The sequence below is a fragment of the Capricornis sumatraensis genome, chromosome 1 (genome assembly GCF_032405125.1).
Source record: "Capricornis sumatraensis isolate serow.1 chromosome 1, serow.2, whole genome shotgun sequence".
In the NCBI taxonomy this organism is placed as follows: domain Eukaryota; kingdom Metazoa; phylum Chordata; class Mammalia; order Artiodactyla; family Bovidae; genus Capricornis; species Capricornis sumatraensis.
Window position 1 is genome coordinate 34413180 of NC_091069.1, and position 18329 is coordinate 34431508.

The 18329-nt window shown below is 49.9% G+C and overlaps 2 protein-coding genes across 3 annotated transcripts in view; one reads left to right on the top strand and one right to left on the bottom strand.

Moving 5' to 3' along the window:
• Window positions 1–69: 69 nt before the first annotated feature.
• Window positions 70–1622, top strand: KRTCAP3 (keratinocyte associated protein 3). Its single transcript, XM_068985568.1, has 7 exons — window positions 70–98; window positions 241–425; window positions 516–575; window positions 768–974; window positions 1102–1236; window positions 1341–1454; window positions 1573–1622. Exons 1-6 carry the CDS (start codon window positions 71–73, stop codon window positions 1446–1448), a joined length of 723 nt encoding a protein of 240 aa, XP_068841669.1. The 5' UTR covers window position 70; the 3' UTR covers window positions 1449–1454; window positions 1573–1622.
• Window positions 1623–1770: 148 nt separating this feature from the next.
• IFT172 (intraflagellar transport 172) overlaps window positions 1771–18329 on the bottom strand; it is a 36871-nt gene continuing 20312 nt past the window's right edge. For both annotated transcript variants that reach the window (XM_068973769.1, XM_068973688.1), the window contains exons 19-48: window positions 17075–17159; window positions 16688–16780; window positions 16121–16198; window positions 15633–15881; window positions 15374–15452; window positions 15081–15201; window positions 14760–14904; window positions 13485–13574; window positions 12786–12883; window positions 12486–12621; window positions 12280–12396; window positions 11803–11945; window positions 9908–10001; window positions 9682–9746; window positions 9308–9488; window positions 8967–9076; window positions 8682–8811; window positions 5989–6087; window positions 5688–5797; window positions 5498–5561; window positions 5311–5397; window positions 4889–5005; window positions 4220–4330; window positions 3906–4025; window positions 3314–3409; window positions 3031–3090; window positions 2847–2945; window positions 2390–2543; window positions 2097–2188; window positions 1771–1875 (exon numbers count right to left, since the gene is read on the bottom strand). In XM_068973769.1, the coding sequence (XP_068829870.1) occupies window positions 1786–1875; window positions 2097–2188; window positions 2390–2543; window positions 2847–2945; window positions 3031–3090; window positions 3314–3409; window positions 3906–4025; window positions 4220–4330; window positions 4889–5005; window positions 5311–5397; window positions 5498–5561; window positions 5688–5797; window positions 5989–6087; window positions 8682–8811; window positions 8967–9076; window positions 9308–9488; window positions 9682–9746; window positions 9908–10001; window positions 11803–11945; window positions 12280–12396; window positions 12486–12621; window positions 12786–12883; window positions 13485–13574; window positions 14760–14904; window positions 15081–15201; window positions 15374–15452; window positions 15633–15881; window positions 16121–16198; window positions 16688–16780; window positions 17075–17159 (3313 nt within the window). In that variant the 3' untranslated portion in view covers window positions 1771–1785. The remainder of the gene's footprint in view (window positions 1876–2096; window positions 2189–2389; window positions 2544–2846; window positions 2946–3030; window positions 3091–3313; window positions 3410–3905; window positions 4026–4219; window positions 4331–4888; window positions 5006–5310; window positions 5398–5497; window positions 5562–5687; window positions 5798–5988; window positions 6088–8681; window positions 8812–8966; window positions 9077–9307; window positions 9489–9681; window positions 9747–9907; window positions 10002–11802; window positions 11946–12279; window positions 12397–12485; window positions 12622–12785; window positions 12884–13484; window positions 13575–14759; window positions 14905–15080; window positions 15202–15373; window positions 15453–15632; window positions 15882–16120; window positions 16199–16687; window positions 16781–17074; window positions 17160–18329) is intronic.

Sequence of the window (18329 nt, forward strand, 5' to 3'; positions counted from 1 at the left end):
CGCCGGGGCGCGGGGGCGGAGCCGGGGCCGGCAGGTAAGAGCTGCCCTGCGGCGAGCGCCGACGGACCGGATGAAGTGCCGCCACCTCTGCGCTTTCGGTAATTTCCGGCCCCTCCGGTCTTGTTTTCCCCCGAGGGCCCACCCTGGACCCGTCCCCGGGCCAGTGCCCGACCTGGGGTGGCCGTGCGGGGCCGCCGGCTCCTCAGCCGGCTCAGCCCGCCCCTCGCCCGTTCCTTGCAGACGCGGCCCGGGGCCCCCGGCGGCTCATGCGGGTGGGCCTGGCGCTGATCCTGGTGGGCCACGTGAACCTGCTGCTGGGGGCCGTGCTGCACGGCACCGTCCTGCGGCACGTGGCCAACCCCCGCGGCGCCGTCACCCCGGAGTACACCACCGCCAATGTCATCTCCGTGGGCTCAGGGCTGCTGGTGAGCGCGGCGGGGCGGGGCGAGCCGGGGCCGGGGCGCGGTCGGTGGGGGCCGCCGAGCGGCTCGGGCTTCAGGTTTCGTTTCTTCCAGAGCGTTTCCTTGGGACTTGTGGCCCTTTTGGCGTCCAGGAATCTTTTTCGCCCACGACTGGTGAGATTTCTGGAGCTTTAAGGAGGAGGCCTGGTGGCAGGGAAGCGGGGAGGGTGGTGGTGGGGGAGTGTCCTGATTCAGCTTCGTCTTTAGTGGGAGAGGGAGCCCCAAATAAGAGTAACCAAGGTGTCTGGTCAGTGGGCGAGGCAGCCACCGCCCAGGCCGCTCACCCTGACCTCCTGCCCCTGCCAGCACTGGGCCCTGCTGGCGCTAGCGCTGGTGAACCTTCTCTTGTCTGCTGCCTGCTCCCTGGGCCTCCTCCTCGCTGTGTCCCTCACTGTGGCCAATGGCGGCCGCCGTCTTATTGCTGACTGCCACCCAGGACTGCTGGATCCTTTGGTACCGCTGGACCAGGGGTCTGGACATGCTGACTGCCCCTTTGACCCCACGAAAATCTATGTGAGTCCAGTTCTCTCCCCAGCCTTTTTGCAGTCCACAGAGCCTGGGTCCTGCCCTTTAATCGCCCGCACTTGCCACTCCTGCCTGGCTTCCTCTCCTTGTCTCCCGCCCTTCCTTCACCTTTTAGGACACAGCCTTGGCTCTCTGGATCCCTTCTGTGTTCATGTCTGCAGCCGAGGCTGCTCTCTCTGGTTACTGCTGTGTGGCTGCGCTCACCCTGCGTGGGTTAGGGCCCTGTAGGAAGGATGGGCTACAGGAACAGGTAAGGAAGATGAACAGGAAGGGTTCATTCAACACACATTGTCTTGAAGAGACGCTGGATTATACAACTGAGGGCTGGAGCACTGACCCCGCCCTCTTCTGTAGCTGGAGGAGCTGACAGAGCTTGAATTTCCTAAACATAAATGGCAGGAAAATGTGCAGCTACTGGACCAAACGCAAGAAATCCGGACCTCACAGAAAAGTTGGGTTTAGGGCCAGGTAATGGGCCAAGAGGACAGTGGCCTGGGAAAGGGCAGTGGTAGGGAGCACGCCTCGAACTGGGTTGAATCCCTTACTGTGCTGCTGGCCCTCTGACCAGGCTCTCCCTTCTGTCAAGCAGGTGCAGGTCCAAAGGCTCCGTCCACTGACCCCTAGGATATGTTTATATAGTAACAGCTGTAATAAAAGGACGTCTCTTCTGCTTGACTGTGTTTCCTTTTGGGGGAAAGGGGTGCTGGGCTAGTGTTGAGGGTGACCTTGTTCAAAGAATACAGTGGTCTCGGTTACTTACAAGACTTTAATGAAGGATGGAACCTACTAACTCTCCCAATTACTGGAAAGAAAAGCTGGTGCTGGGCAGCCCCCCGCACCACTGACTGATGAACTTCAGCACATCTTGGCACATGGGACTGTGGGAGGTCTGTGAGCAAACAGAGCAGGAGAGGGACTCAGCAGTACTGGGAAGAACATTCCCGGTAGAAGGAAAACCAGCTCCATCTCAGTGTGAGGAGCAGGCTGTGGGGCCTGCACCTGCCTTCTTGACAGTCCACCCCGCAAACCCACACACACCACCCCAGTGGTTGGTGCTGGTTGGTCTTCAGTGTTCTCCCTGCCCTCATCCCTCAAGCCTTCCTCTCTAACCTTGATTGCCATAAGGAACTTGTTCCAGTTCTTCTTGTTAGCTGCCTTCCCTGGCCGCTTAAATTCAATTTTGTTCCTCAGAATGGGGTATCCTGGGGGTTGGAGGGAGAGAAAAAGATGATTGGAGTGTGAGGGGGATTGAGAGGCAATAACAAAGAGCAAGTGAGGGGTAGAAAGTTGGATGTTCTTGTCTTCTGCATCCTTTACTGAATCACAGTAAAACAGTTTCTTGATCCTGCTGTTTCTCCCTCCTTTCCACCCAGCACAGAATATGGTGCTCTAGGGTTCTGTACCTGTAATGAGGCAGGGCAGGGCCCGAACCCCAGTGCTGGCCGCCACCAGGGAAGCCTCGTAGGCCCCACGCTCATCCCGAGGTAGAACCTGCTCCAGCCGCTGGTCCATTGAGACTGTGAGAACCCAGTCTCGAACCTCTTCTCGCTGAGCCTCCTGGGAAGGACAGAGCAGCTTCACACGGTGCAGGGCAAGTGGAGGGTGGTAAGGAAGGGGTTTGCTAAGCTGTCATCCCATGTACCATCTTTTACCCATGAATGAAACTCCTTGCGTTGGCGGCCAATCTCAGCCTTAGCTTTCTCCTCTGCTTCTACTCTCACTGAAGGAATAGTAAGGGCTGGGGCCCCTCCAAAGACATTGCTGTCTGATGCCATGAGAGTGTTGGGAGGACCATCCTTAAGAGTGTCCTCCCTTCCAGTGCAGTCATGCTCGTGAGGCCTCCTGTTTCTGTGCCCTTACCGGGACATGCTGCTTGGCTGGGAGTGGCACCTCAAAGGGAATGTCTGTGTCCTGAAAGTCAGAGTGGTCAAGGGCGTCCAGGGTCCCTTCTTCAATTGCCTGTGGCAGAGCGGGCAGCCATGAGATGGGCACAGTTTGTGACAGGCCAAACCTTATAACTTCTGGGCACAACTGCCCTACTCACATCAGTAAGATCCAAAAAGCGGTTGAGGAAGATGAAGGCCATGTTCTCCCAGCCGACTGCCTGCAACAGAGAAATGTTGTCAGTAGGATTGAGCAGCTGACCTTGGCTGTTGTTTTTCCAGGATGCAGGGGCTAGAATCCAGGAAGATGGAGGAAAATGGTATCCTCCACGACATCGGCCCCACACGCAGCTCTGCTCTAACTTGAGCAGCTGGGACAGTCTACCTTCCAACTTTTACTTCCTTCTCTCCTCGGCCCCACCCTTGGTTGGCCCCATTGCTCACCTTGGCAGCAATGCCTGCTTCATAGAAGGCCTTATCTGCAGGTAGTAGTTGGGTGTGGCGCAAGAGTGAAACAGAAAGCCTGGCAGCTACAGTTTCCTGTGAATTAAAGTTAAAGCATGATTCTGGCACTATAGTGACTGAGCTACCAGACCAATGATCTTATAACTAAAGCAGCCATAGAATCAGAAGATCAACGATCAATATTAAATTGCTCTGGGTCATGGTCTGAGTTTTTTTCATCTGCACAAGAGAACTGGGCCTAGGTTATTTCCTCCCACCTCTAGAATTCCATCATCCAACTACAGTAACTCAATATAGTACCATAAATAAGCTAAAAGTACATATCTATTATAAGAGGTCAATGCAGAAATCATGGAATTGGAATGTTTGAGCATAAGGAGGCTGGAGCTGTGTGGGCACAGAGCCCTAAGAAGGTCAAAGGGATACAGACAGGAAACCATCTCAGCAAGGGCTAAAGATTTCTTTGAATGGAAGAGAGACTAGAAGTGGGCCAAGCTTGACACTGTCCTGAACTTGCATTCATTCAGCTTCACACATGTGAAGCTGAGTGCCCCTCCCTGCTCCATCTCACCAGCTCTTTGACGCTCTGGGCTGCAGAGCGGGTGGCATAGTAATGAGCAATCAACAGCATGGTCTCGAACTCCTCATGGGCTGGAGAGTTGGCCTCACTGGACTTCACCAGGTTTTCACACTAGAGTGGGAAGAGCACACAGCCTGGGTTGGGGGTCAGAGGAGTGTCAGGGCCAGAGTGGTCAACAGCCAGCCGTCTGGACAGAGGAAGGTAGAGCTCGAGGGTGAAGGAGACTGGGTGTGAAGGGAGAGACGAGGGCAGGGCCAGGTGGCCCGAGCAGCCCTCCCACTCTGCTGCCTGCCTGGCTTCCTCACCAGGTTAAAGAGGACGTCCCGGAGGTCAGCCCAGCTGTGATAGGCCTCAGCACTGTTGGTCCCAGGAGAGCTCACCATGTCAGTGAAGATCCTTTTGTAGATGTTGAAGTTCTGGAGGCGGAAGGGGAAGGGGAGCTGAGCGAGAGGAATACAACTGCAAGAGAAAGTCGGGGAAGTGGGGCTAAAGAGGAAAACTGGGCTGGAAATGGCATGTGGAGGAGCTATGGGATGCTGCTGGAGAAAGTGCTGTTTTTCAGGGAAGAGAAAGAAGGAGGGTAAGAAAACACCCATTTCTTCCTAACTGGTGCTCTGTGGGTGTGGGCAGATGTGTGACTGTGAATGCACAGTCATGGTGTTAACAGCCTAACACCCAGAAAGCTGTGATGCTCAGACAGGAGAGGGGTGTTCACACTCTGGAGGAAGTTAGTCAGGCCCTCGAGGTGTGTACAGGGCTCAGCTCTGAAAGACTGTTCCCTGTGTTAGCCTTCAGAGGGTAAATCCTCCAGAGAGGCTGTACAGTTCAGAAGAGCCTAGGCTGAGTCTCTGGCCACGATGCTCTCTAACAAAGGAATTCTTTGAGAAGACAGATCCTGAGTTGGGTAAGCAGTTGTCGAGGAGAAGGTAAAAATTTCTTTGGGGAAACATTCACCCTGAAGAGCAGGCTGGTACCTGTGGGTTAGCAGGGGCTCCATGCTGCACGTACAGGGCCAGTGCCTGGGCATAGCCACCCTCCCGGATCAGGTGAGTTGCATACAATGCCACGTATTTGTGCAGAATCTTGTAGTTCTGTTTGAAGGGTGCAGGAAAAGCAGGGGGAGGTTGGGGTCAGACCAGGCTGTGTGGGTGGGGTCGTAACTTGAGTCCCTGAGGGTGGGGTCCTGACTTGAGGCCATGGATTTGTTTAGGAGGCGAAGGGCATGTGCATGCCATGCTCTGACCTGATGTCAGAGCGTGAAGACTGAGCTCTCTGATGCTGATTAGGGATCTTTGGGGTTTGGGCTTTGGAGGAAGAGAGAGAGACACTCTCTGGGACAGGTGGGGAGTCAGAGGAAATACCCAGAGGGGCTGGTGTGGGAGGAAGGGAGCAGTACCTGCTTGGTGGCTGTTTCAATGCACTTGTCCCACTGGCCCTGCTCCACATAGAGGTCCAAAGCAGCCACCACATCCACACCCACTAGCTATGGGCCAGTTAAAAAGACAGAGTTACACGAGGGAAGAAGAGGGAAAGAGTCTCTGAGCCTCCCTGCGCTCGCCTCCTGCTGCCTCTGCCAGTCTCACCGAGTCCACTTTGCCCTGGCTCTTGAGGAACTGTTTATAACACTGGTCCACATAGTCTTCATACCTGTGAAGGCATGGAGAAAGTTTGCACATCAAAGCCCCAGAAGCACACCCTTCCCATAAGAACTTCCTCCTAGTCTTTACAAAAGGAAGTAAAAGAATTTCTAGTGAGAAGGGGTCATGAGCTTACCGGGGATCTAGCTCCTTAGCTACACGCTTGGCCTTGTTCCATTCCTCACCCTCAATGAAAGCATCGATTGCTTCCTTGACGAGGTCCAGGTTCAGATAGAGCTCTGCAGCCTACACAGGGGAAAATCTGAGACTGGAGATGTCTCTCTCCTCTCCTTCCCTCATCTCCCTTCTGGGAACTCTGGGGAAACAGAAATGCATGCCGAGCCTTCCAGGAGACCCCCACTCCCCAACCCCGACTTCACACAGCTTCTGCCCATCTCTGTGGAATCTATTTCTGTCAGTTCCAGCATCCTACTTACTGCGCTGGGCTTTCCAATTCCAATCAGCTGGGGTCCCACAGCCCGAACTACTTCCAGACTGCGTGCAGGAGGTAGAAACTTGATGGAGAGTTCAGCTGCCTGAGTGGTTGAGCAGAAGATGGTAGTGGGCAGAGAGACACATACTGCCCAGGGGTCCTCGACCAGCTCTATTTTTGCCTCCAGATGCCAACTTTCTTGCCTTCTCCCTCACCTTCCGCCCTCTGGGGCAAATCCTGCCTCATGGTCCATCAGAGCTTTTCCATGACCATCAGAGGACCTATCTGTTCCTCTCAGCTCTTCCTCTTTCAGACACTCACTGCTGCCTGAGAGCACTGCATTTGGTTCTGTCACCTTTCACAAACTGGTTTCTCAAGGTCTTTGTCACAAACAGAACCCTGGTAGCATGGTGTAGGGAAAAAACCCCTAAAGCAGGAGCCCAGGACATTCTGCAACTATTTCTGTTGGGCATTTCTGAGTTTCAGTTTCTTCACCCATCAGAGTGATGGTTGGTCTAGGTTTGTACTGCCCAGAACAGCAGCCACGAGTCACATGTGGCTAGTCCTGAGATGTGCTGTAACCTTACATATTTCAAAGACTTAGTACGAAAAAAGGAATGTAGACTACCTTGATAGATTTTTATATTGATTTTGCGTTGAAATATTGATAATAGTTTTGGTATAATAGGTTAAGCAGAATATAATTATTTTCACCTTTTTCTTTACACTTATTTGAGTGTGGCTACTAGAAAATTTTAAAATTACATATATGACTTAGATCTTTGTGACCTGCATTGTATTTCTACTGGACGGTGTTGGTTTAGATGACTTTGGAGACCCCTTTCAACCATAAAACTCAGTAATTCTACAAATCCAACTGTTCCATGAGCTCACTCTGTTTATGCTGTAATGCTGATATCCTCACCAGATTTTAACTTCCACAGAGTCCACTTCAGCTATAGTCTATGTGAAGCCTCCTGGTCTTTCCCCACCTGTTCTTGCCTTTCTTCTTTACCTGCCAAACCCTTCAAGGCTTAAGTGCTCCCACCCAGAAAGCCCACCCTGTGACTAACCTAAAGAAGGTACAGTCATGCACAGACCTGGCTTAACAATTCCCTAGAGTAAGGTACAGCAGATGCTTCAGTTCAGTTCAGTTGCTCAGTCATGTCCAACTCTTTGTGACCCCATGGACTGCAGCATGCCAGGCTTCCCTGTCCTTCACCAACTCCCGGAGCTTGCTCAAACTAATGTACATTGAGTCAGTGATGCCATCCAACCATCTCATCCTCTGTCATCCCTTTCTCCTCCCGCCTTCAATCTTTCCCAGCATCAGGGTCTTTTCAAATAAGTCAGTTCTTCACATCTGGTGGCCAAAGTATTGGAGTTTCAGCTTCAGCATCAGTCCTTCCAATGAATATTCATGACTGATTTCCTTTAGGATTGACTGCTTGGATCTCCTTGCAGTCCAAGGGACTCTCAAGAGTCTTCTCCAACACCACAGTTCAAAAGCATCAAAGTTCAAAAGCTTTCTTTATAGTCCAACTCTCACATCCATACATGACTACTAGGAAAACCACAGCTTTGACTAGATGGACCTTTGTTGGCAAAGTAATGTCTCTGCTTTTTAATATCCTGTCTTGGTTGGTCACAGCTTTTCTTCTAAGGAGCAAGCATCTTTTAATTTCATGGCTGCAGTGATTTTGGAGCCCCCCAAAATAAAGTCTGTCACTGTTTCAATTGTTTCCCCATATATTTGCCATGAAGTGATGGGACCGGAAGCCATGATCTTAGTTTTCTGAATGTTGAGTGTTAGCCACCTTTTTCACTCTCTTCTTTCACTTTCATCAAGAGGATGTTTAGTTCTTATTCGCTTTCTGCCATAAGGGTGGTGTCATCTGTATATCTGAGGTTATTGATATTTCTCCCAGCAATCTTGATTCCAGCTTGCAGATGCTTAATACCTGATAAAACTTGCTAAACTCTCAAAACCAACCTCAGTCTTTCTACTTCCTTCCCCTCCAACTTCAAGGGGCTATTCAATGACAAGGCCTCACAACCTTTGGGAAATTCTGCAGGGGCATCTGCACAGAAACATTTTATTCAGGGACTGATCAGTCTCAACCCTTCATTACTTCTAATACCCTATTTCCCTGCGTCTGAGGCACATCATTAATATATACATGTATCCCCATCACAAAGACCCTAAGAATCCATCTTAGAATTGATGAAACATACTAGCTTGGCTTAATCTGCCAGAGGCTTTTTTTCAGGAGCTACTGAGTGGAGGAGGGGCCTCTGCTTTTCTCACGGCCTCCATCTGGCCCAGTTTCAGGGTCTGGATTTGCCCTTCCAACTCTGGCCCTAGGCCTACTCTTCCCTCACAAGGCCTCCCTGACCCCTCCAGGCCACGGAGATCTCGCCCTTCTCTGAACTCTACTTGAACTTCACTAGTTAACTTCTGTCTTCACTAACTTGCAGTATTAAGCAACTGATCCACGTGTTAGTCTACCTTCCCCCAATTTCTGTCTCTCTGGTTCTGTCTTACATCCCTTTTTATAGCCTTCATAGATTCTGGTCTAGCATCCATCAGGAACTCAGCATACACCTGCTACCTGACTGAAAACAAAGAATGTCTGAGAAGGAATGCTGGGTGTGAAAGGAGGCGGGGAACAGAGCCCAGCGGGTGTGGCACCTCACCTTCAGCCAGCACTTCTCCACCAGGCTGCTGCTTCCTGCATCCCGCACTTTGAGGTAGCAGTCGACTGCACGGCTGTACTCTCCAGCCTGTTCCCACTGTCGAGCCTGTTCCACCAGACCCTCCATGCCCCTGTGTGGACGAGAGCCCTTGTGACCAGGACAGGGGAAGGGGCAGTGTGGCTGAGCCTGTGTGCACCTTCTGACCCACCCCCAGTCCTGCCAACATTTCCTGGTCCCCTGGCTTCATACCTGGCCCCCTTCTTTCCTGGAGCCCTGGCTTCATACCTGGCCCCCTTCTTGGTAGCTTCCCGCTCGTACTCTTCCTGCAGTGCCTCCAGCTGGCTGGGCACGTAGTCCTTGCAAATCCGCAGAGCATCACTCCATAGTCCAGCCTCCTGCTCAGATTTCCAGGTATCAGGATGGTATGACAGCTTCCCACTGCACACAGGCCCACCACTATAGCCCACTGGTCCCTGGGTCCCTGGACCTCTTTTCCTCCTTCTCTCTGCTCCTCCCCCTTCCCCAGGGTTAACCTTCTCAAAACCAGGGTTCAGTGTAGTGCACTATGGGCTCTCCTACCTCTCACCCTTCCTCATGGGATTCCTCCCCTGAATCTGCTGCCCCACCTTATAGTAATTGAGGGCCAGGCCTGGTCTCTGGGCCCGAAGCAGCAGCCCTTCTGCTTTCTGGAAGTCCTTCTCCTCCAAGGCCCCCCGAGCCTGCCCCACGAGCACCTCGGCAACACTGTCAGGGTCATGGGCCTCGGCCACACGCTGAGCTGCCTCCCAGTCCTGGTTATGGACAAACCTGTTCCCAGATGAGGACAGAGAGAAGGCTGAGTACAGGACTGAAGCCTCAATGATGAGAGGCAAACCACCGTGTCACTGAGAGGGGGTAAGAGTTATTGGTACTAGGTTTAGATGAAGGTGAAAATGACAATGAGAGGTCCTGGGGCTGAGTCTGGGAGGACAGGATTAAGGGGATTTGTGGGGTAACTCACATGAGGACTGCTTCCTTGGGTTTACCGGCCTTGATAAATTCAGCTTCAGCCTCTTCAAATTTTCCCTAGAGGGAGAGGGAAACAGCCGTACACGATGCGGAAGAGACTGGCACCCCAGGCAGCCGTGAGACAGGAGGTCTGAATGCCTGGCAGCAGTGGACCAGGGCATGGGAAGGAGGGCTCTGTGGTCAGAGTCAAAAGTATTGGGGAAGAACCACATCTATACCTCATCCTCCAGGTACATAGCGTATCGGAGATGGATCTCAGGGGTTTTGTGCTTGAGGGCCAGCCGAGAGAGTTCAAAAGCAAATTCAAAGGAGCTGAAATGGGAGGTGCAAACAAGGTTTGTCTACACTATATTTCCTTTTATAAGAGAAGACAAACAGAGGGCAAGGATTGAGGGGAAGAAAAGGGACAGATTTTAAAAAATCAACAAAATGATAAGAGAAGCACAGAGAGCACGATACCAACAGGCAAGAAGGACCCCTGGTGCTTCCACCACCTCCCACAGAGCCACATCTGCACTAGCAGGAAGATAATCTTCTGGAAACAAGTAAAACCACCCATAGCAATTTGACTCATTGCAGGATTCCTACTGGTGTTCTTAACATTTGCTTAAGAAAACCTCGCTTTTGGGCAGAAGTCTTGAATAGATGTTTTCCAAAAGAGGATATACAGATGGCTAACATGAAAAGATGCTTAACAGCAATAATCATCAGAGAAATGCGAGTCAAAACCACAATGAGAAGACAACTCACATCTGTCAGAATGGCTAGCATTAAAAAAGATCTACAAATAACAAATACTGGTGAGGATGTGTAGAGAAGGGAACCCTTATGAAATGTTGGTGGGAATGTAATTTGGTGTAGCCGCTATGGAAAACAGTATGGAGGTTCCTCAAAACACTGAAAAACAGAACTACCATAAGATCCAACAATTATACTCCTGGGTATATAGCTGAAGAAAACAAAAACACTAAAGATACAGGAACCCCAATGTTCATAGTAGCATTATTTACAATAGCCAAGATATGGAAGCAACCAAGTGTCCATCAACAGATAAATTAATAAAGAAGATGTCACACACACACACACACATGAATATTACTCAGTCATAAAAAATGAAAATTTGCCATTTCCAACAACATGGATGGACCAGAAAGGTATTATGCTTAGTAAAATAAGTCAGATAAAGACAAATACTATAGGTTATTACTTATATATGAAATCTAAAAAATGAAACAAACAAATGAATATAACAAAACAGAAATAGACTCACAGATATGGAGAACAAACCAGTAGTTATCAGTGAGGAGAGGAAAAGGGGGAAGGGTAAGACAGGGATAGGAGATTAAGAGGTACAAACTACTTGGTATAAATAAACTACAAGGATACATTACACAGCACAGGGAATACAGCCAATGTTTTATAATAACCTTAAATAGAGTATAATCTATAAAAAATATTGAATCACCATGTGGGACACCTGAAACAAATATTGTAAATCAACTACACTTCAAAAAATTAATAATTTAACTTAATTTAAAAAAAGAAAAGCTCATTTTGCATTTAATGGAATCACATTTCCATTGTGTGTGCGCTTAGTTGCTCAGTCATGTCCAGCTCTTTCTGACCCTTTAGACTGTAGCCCACCAGGCTCCTCTATCCATGGGATTCTCCAGGCAAGAATACTAGAGTAGGTTGCCATTTCCTTCTCCAGGGGAATCTTCCCAACTCAGGGATCAAGACCAAGTCTCCTGTATTGCAGGTAGATTCTTTACCATTTGAGCCACCGGAGAGACCCACACTTTACTCACATCACACATTACTCAGCAGTAAATTACTGGCTTAGAGCATTTTAGCTTTAAAAATTATTCTCTTTCCTCCTTTCTCCTTAGAACAGCCAAAAATTAAACACCCTTCTGAGCCCCCAGGGGAACAGGAGCAGAATTACTAATTCATTCTTGCCTCTCTATCAAGCTCTTCCAAGGATCTCTCCTTACCACATTTCTTCACTCTTGCTTCAGCCTCTAGAAATGCTTTTCAGTTATACATCAATTTTCTTTCTCTATATAGAGGCTGTCTGGGATGGGGCCCCCAGAGAGAAGGCTAGGGGCCTCACCAGTTGTCAGCAGCATGGTCAATAGCAGCTTCCAGGAGTCCCAGCTTGTTGAGCAGTCTAACGGCAGCCTCTCCTCCTAGGCTCTTGGCCCACAGATAGGCCACGTGTTTGTGGGCATTAGCTCCTCCATGAGCCTTGGCCACCTGAAAAGCAAAGCCCCGTGGCAACCCTCCAACACAGGGGTACATGGCTGCTCCCTTGTCATCTCTGACTTGACCTCAGCTTGGAAGAGGATCAGGTACCTCTCCAGAGCAGTAGGAAGAGGGCTAAATTTCAGCCGTATTAACCTGATTAGGGTCCAAGGATGGATTTCAGGTTGTTCACAAACCATTAAAATTGTATGTGAAATTGTGTGTGTAGGTGTGGACTTTTTTCAAAGACACCCACGACCAGTTTAAAATTAGACAGTTACTTGAGCGTGGGAAAGCAGGATGGAAGGACCCTGTGCATCCCTACCCAGTAAGGGGAAGACCTTACCCGGTAAGCCTCTTCCCAAAGCCCACTGGACCGGTACATGTTCACTGTCGCCTTCCACTCCTGGGCCTCAAGGTAGTGATACTCAGCCTCCTGGAGTCGGCCCTCAGCCTCCAACTCCTGGGGAGGGAGATGCAAGTCAGGATGGGGAGAGGGGCAGATGGAGCCTCTTTGGGGGAAAGATGGGCAGAAGCAGGAGAAGAGCTCACCTTGCCCAGATGCAGGTGTGTGTCGCTGAGGAGATCTGGGTGGTGCTTCCCTACTAAGCGGATCATATCATCATACAACTTGTACTTTTTGAACATGCTGATGGCAAGATCAGGCTCTTCCACGGTCACATATAGCCTGGGAACAGGAGAAACACCTGTGGCCTCCTAGACCCAGATTCCTGCTGTGAGAGTCATTCCTAAGGGATTCCGTCCCTGTCTTCTGGGCAGAGGGCACATATCTGCAGACCCCAGCCCTCAAGCCCCATATCCCGCTACACCTCCCCTGGGGCCACAGCTCACCTTTCAGCCTCTCGGTACTTGCCCTGCTTCTCCATCTCCTGAGCCTGAGTGATGTATAGCACCGAGACGTCTTCTGGTCTCATGCACTTCATGGCCAGCTGTGCAGACACACAGGGTCAGGGCAGCCTCAGGCACTAATTCCCAAGGGAAGCAGAGGGCAACACAGAGTGGACAGGGAAGTGGAAGTGGGGTTTCTTCAAGGAAGCTTGCTTTCACAGGAACTCTGAACTTTCCCAATAAGCACAGGAGTTCGGTTACTGCCACTCTCCGACTCAGCTCAGGGATCCCAAGTCCATAAAGAGCAGAGTAAGAACTACATTCTGCTAAGGCAGGAGGGTCAGAGATGCCCTGTGCTGGGTGGGGGCACCTGATCCCACTAATATACTTCTACTGCACCCACTGGGCTCTAGGAGCACAAATGAGAACAGCTACCAGTGTGGCTAGAGCTTCAACAGAGGTATTTCAGATTCCCAGCTCCCAAGGCCATCTGCTCTCTTCAGAATTGCAGGTTTGGGAACTAGAGCCTCTCATGATCCTTGCCTTTCCTTTTGGCTAAGCATCAGTTACCCAGACCGTACTCTGGTACTCTTCTTTGGCTTGCAGGGAGCCCAGTGAAGTGGGGAGATTGGCGACTAGGGGAAGGGACAACACAACCATGAAGGTGGCATTCTCCTCTCATGAATGTCACCCGTTGCCCACCTTGTGGGCTTGCTCCCAGCGGCCAGCCTGGGTGTACATGTCTATGGCGTCTTTCGTCCGGTCTCCCTTAGCGTAGAGCTCTTCCGCAATCTGCAGGTGAGACAGGAAGAGGCAAAAGGTCAGAGTGACAGAGTGAAAGCAGCCTGGAGGAGGAAAGAGCAAACCTCAGCTGGGAGGGAGCAGAGCCTGGGACTCCATTAGCGTCCAGTCACAGAGAAGACAAGGTGACTGTAGGTGTCTCAGGCTTTCTTCTGTTTCGATAAAAGACCAGGCCCAAACGGTATGAGGACAATACAGTGGGAATTTAAGATTACTTTGCCAACAAAGGTCTGTCTAGTCAAAACTGTGGTTTTTCCAGGAGTCATGTATGGATGTGAGAGTGGGACTATAAAGAAAGCTTTTGAACTTTCTTTGATGCTTTTCAACCGTGATGTTGGAGAATACTCTTGAGAGTCCCTTGGACTGCAAGGAGATCCAAGCAGTCAATCCTAAAGGAAATCAGTCGTGAATATTCATTAGAAGGACTGATGCTGAAACTCCAATACTCTGGCTACCTGATGCAAAGAACCGACTCATTGGAAAAGACCCTGATGCTAGGAAAGATTGAAGGCAGGAGGAGAAGAAGATGAGATGGTTGGATGGCATCACCGACTTAATGGACATGAGTCTGAGTAAACTCCGGGAGTTGGTGATGGACAGGGAGGCCTGGCATGCTGCAGTCCATGAGGCGGCAAAGAGTTGGACACGACTGAGTGGCTGAACTGAACTTCAGATGGCCTCACGTTTTTGCAGTCCATGATGATTCTATACTGTAAATATGTTGGTGATACTCTTTTAATTTTAAAAAAATTTTATTGAGGTATAGTTAATTTACAATGTTAACTTCTGCTTCAGTTTTATATATATATATATATACACACACACACATATATATATATATTCTTTTCCATTATGGTTTATTACAGGATATTGAGTATAGTTCCCTGTGCTATACAACAGGACCTAGTTTATCCATCCTATACATAATAGTTTGCATCTGCTAATGTTGAAGTTATTCTTGAAGCATCTCTCATGCTAGAGACCTGCTTTATATGTCTGGGAGAGGGTTCTGTGTCATGTCAGAATGAAATGGTGGTGTGTCTCATTTAGGGTGGTGACACTGTTGGGCCCCAGTAAGAAGGATCTAGTGAGGTGGCCCCCACTCCTTCTTCTGGGTTCTCTCCTCGTCCTCCTGTGCTATACTGCTTCATGCTGCAGAAAGGGGCTGTCCCTCACCTCATACTCCTGCAGAGATGCGTAGTGTTGGGCCACGCGAGGATAGTATTTGGACGCAGTGTTCTGGTCCTGCAGATCTAATATATAAATTGCCTTCTTCCACTGGCGGGCACCCAGGGCAGCCTCAATTGCCTTAATGGAGCACCTGGCGTAGTTGGTGTGTGAGGAAAGAGGAAAATGGATGGAGGTAGAGATACCTCAAGCATACTCCAACCCACACTCGGAGATTTCCCTTGTTTTAGTGAGGACTTGCTGCCCTTGCCTGTCCCATCACCTCTCACCTCATGTCCAAATGCCCTCTGCACCCCTGGACCACCACACCTGGCTTCGATGTAATGATTAATGGCCGCATCGAGCTGCTTCTGCTGCACCAGGTGGTCCCCCCATGCCTCTTCTAATCTCACCACTTCCACTGGGAATGCCAACCGAGCCAGCTCCACCGCTGCCGGAGACAGAGAGGGCACTCAGTGCAGGCTTCGGGCACTGTGAGGCAGAGAAGTGAGGCGTGGAGTACAAGGGAGGGGGATCCCTGAAGCCAGGTGTCGGGGACTGTTAGGGCAGGAGTCAGGGGACTGTTAGGGCAGGAGTCCACAACACTGTCGACTGGCCAGTACCTTTCATGAATGCGCTGCCTTTACAGTAGCACTCCAGGGCCCGCTGTGGATTTCGAATCTTCTCAAAGAGATCACCTGCCTGTTAACACATCCCATGTTACTTCAAAGATACCCCTACTACACAAAAATCAACTGTCAGCCCCGCAAGGTAGGGGATTCAGCCAGCGGTCAGGGAGGGCTGTGCACTCTAAGACACTGCTGGGTAGGAGAGGGCACTGAGCCCTGGGGGCTAAGGGATGGGAACTGGAAGCCAGGGTACCCGTTCATACAGCTCGCCCTTGATCAGGGCAGCGGTGATGTGCTCCACCAGCTCCGTGTTGGCCAGCAGTTCCTCTCGGTTCAGCACCAGCCGAGCAGCCTTGGCAGGGAGCCCAGCTTTGAGGTAGAGGCTGATGGCTGCTAGCCCATCCCCTTGGCTCTCCTGAAGTTCGCCTGCCCGCTCCTCTTGCTGTGTGTCCATCAGCCACTGGTAGTAACCCCGGCGCAGCTTCTCTAGGGCCGGGTGCCCCTGACATTCAGCAGAAGAGAACCAGGAGTCACGCCCCTCCTTCCTGCCCCGCTGCTTCCCATCATGTCCAGTCCCACTATAACAGCCGACATCCTCCCAGTCACCAGCGGCCCAACTCCCCGCACTGTGAGGTGCAACCCCAACACTGTTCCAGCTCCTGCAGCCTCCTTGACAAGAAGGGGTTTCTGATACTGGTGGGCCCTAGTTCTGAACAACTGTGGGGAAGACAGAACCGGTACCTTGGCCTCAGCCACAGCGATACATTCATCCCAGCGGTGTAGCTCCTGGTACATGTCCATGGCCTCTTCAACGGCATTCTCGGGGAGGCCGGGCAGAGGGAGGAGGGATACCAGGAAGACACGAGGATCAGAAATTAGCAAGCTCTCCTCAGCCTGGCTGAGATGCCAGCCTGTGTGGGTTGAAAGCTTCATCCTTAGTATGAAACTAAAAGAAGCTTAAGCTTCAGGGCACCTTATTTGCACAGGCTCCTTCCAAATCAACTTTTCTTAAAGAGGGCTTCTCAAACTGAATAAGCTTTGGGCCTCACCAAATCGGGATCTATCTCCATGCACAAGAATTGTGGAGAACAAAAGGAGATGGTAGACTTTCTATGAAGTAAAGAAGTGATTGTCAGAATGAACCCAGAGGAGGAAATTATGGAGCACTGAAATTCACTGTATAAACCTTTTTAAAGTTTCTCTCCAGGCCTGATAGCCCAGCTGACCAGCGCTCATTCTTCCTCTGAGTTTGCCTCACTTTTTTCCTCTCTGATCCCCTCTTCCATCCAGCTCCTCTGCTCCTATTACCTGTTCTAAGAAGATCATTTCCGCCAGCTTGTAGTTTTTCTCCAGCATGGCTAGTCGTGCTCGGACCTGATAAAAGTCTGTTCCTTCTCCACCCTGTGGAAAAAAAGAAAGTTCTGGTTATTGTTGGTGCCCATGAACAATTCTGTCTGTGTAAGTGGAGACAGGAAGGTCAGAGAGATGTGGAGGCTAAAAGCTTAGGAAGCTGAAAAACTTGGGGCTCAGAGGCTTGAGGTTTGGCAAACAACTCCAAAATGGCCTGACCTGAAGGTGGCGATAGGGAGGGCAGGGTAGAGGAAATTAGCCATGGCTGGAAAGCTAAGAGCTGTGGGTCTGAGTGCCAAGAGAAATCGCAGCTCAAAAAAGTGAACGAATCAGGAGAATACTTGCATATTCCCGAGACACTTGATCTGCAATCTCATTGGTTTCATGGAGGAACCGAGCTTTTGCAACATGTCCCAAAGCAGAAAAGCACCTAAAGTATGGAAGCAATAACAATAATAATATTATTATAGAATCATCATTAATTCATTGGTTTAGCAGATATATGATGAGCATCCATTATATGCCAGGCACTTGTTCTTGCCACTGAGGACACAAAAACAAAGATGAGGGCCTAGCTCTCAGGGAACTTACTTTCTAGTGGAAACATAATTAGCAAACAAATAAACAAAGATTAACTGGAATAATGGAAAATGAAACTAAGGGGACTATTTAAGTTGGTTGTTAGAGAAGGCCTGTTCCAGGAGCTGTCATCTGAGCCGAGACCTGGATCCAAGAAAGAGCCAATCATGGCAAGATGGAGGAAAATTACTCCAGGCAAAGGGAGAAGCTAGTATAAAGGGCCCAAGGAGTGATCTTGGTGTGCTCAAAGGGACAAAGGATGCCTGTGTGGCTGGAGACTAATGGGCAAGTACCTGACAGGGGAAGGAAGCGGGTCAAATCTTGTGGGGCCTTAGGAGTCTGTGTTTTATACAAAGCACAAAAGCAAGACAATGATTTAATCTAATTTATGTTTTTAAAAAATTACCACAGATGCTATGGTTCTAAGGATTGTAGGGGTCTAAGTAGCAGTTTCTAATTAATTAAGAGACTAATTAAGAGGTTTTTGCACCACTGTGTGCAGGAGATGGTGGTGGTCTGTTCTAGGGTGGAGACAGTAGGGTTGAACAAATAAGAGATCTGGGGTATGTTATAAAAACCCTGGCTCACTGTCCCTATGACTTACAGTGAGTCTAGCTGTGGGGGGATGGGATAAAAGGGACCAAGGATGAATCTTCGCCAAAGCCACAGCAGCTGATGTTTAATGAGCACTCTGGTCTGTGCTCTTTGCACAGATCCTGTCATTAAGTCTCCCCTATCACTGCCACTCTGCCACTCTTCTTTACCATCCTGCAAGGTGAATACTGTTATTATCCTCATTTCATAGAGAAAATGGAGAAGCCAAGGCTTGAGAAGGTTAAGTTAATCTCTCTAAAGTTACACAGTTGGTAAATGGAATCAAGATTTGAAACAGGAGAGTCTGGAGTCCCATGTTTTTCCTGTTAATTACACTCCTATACCATTATTGGAATATACACATCAACACATAGATTGTAGGGTAGGAGCGTTAAACACTTGGAAGCGGCACCTAGTTACAAGGTGG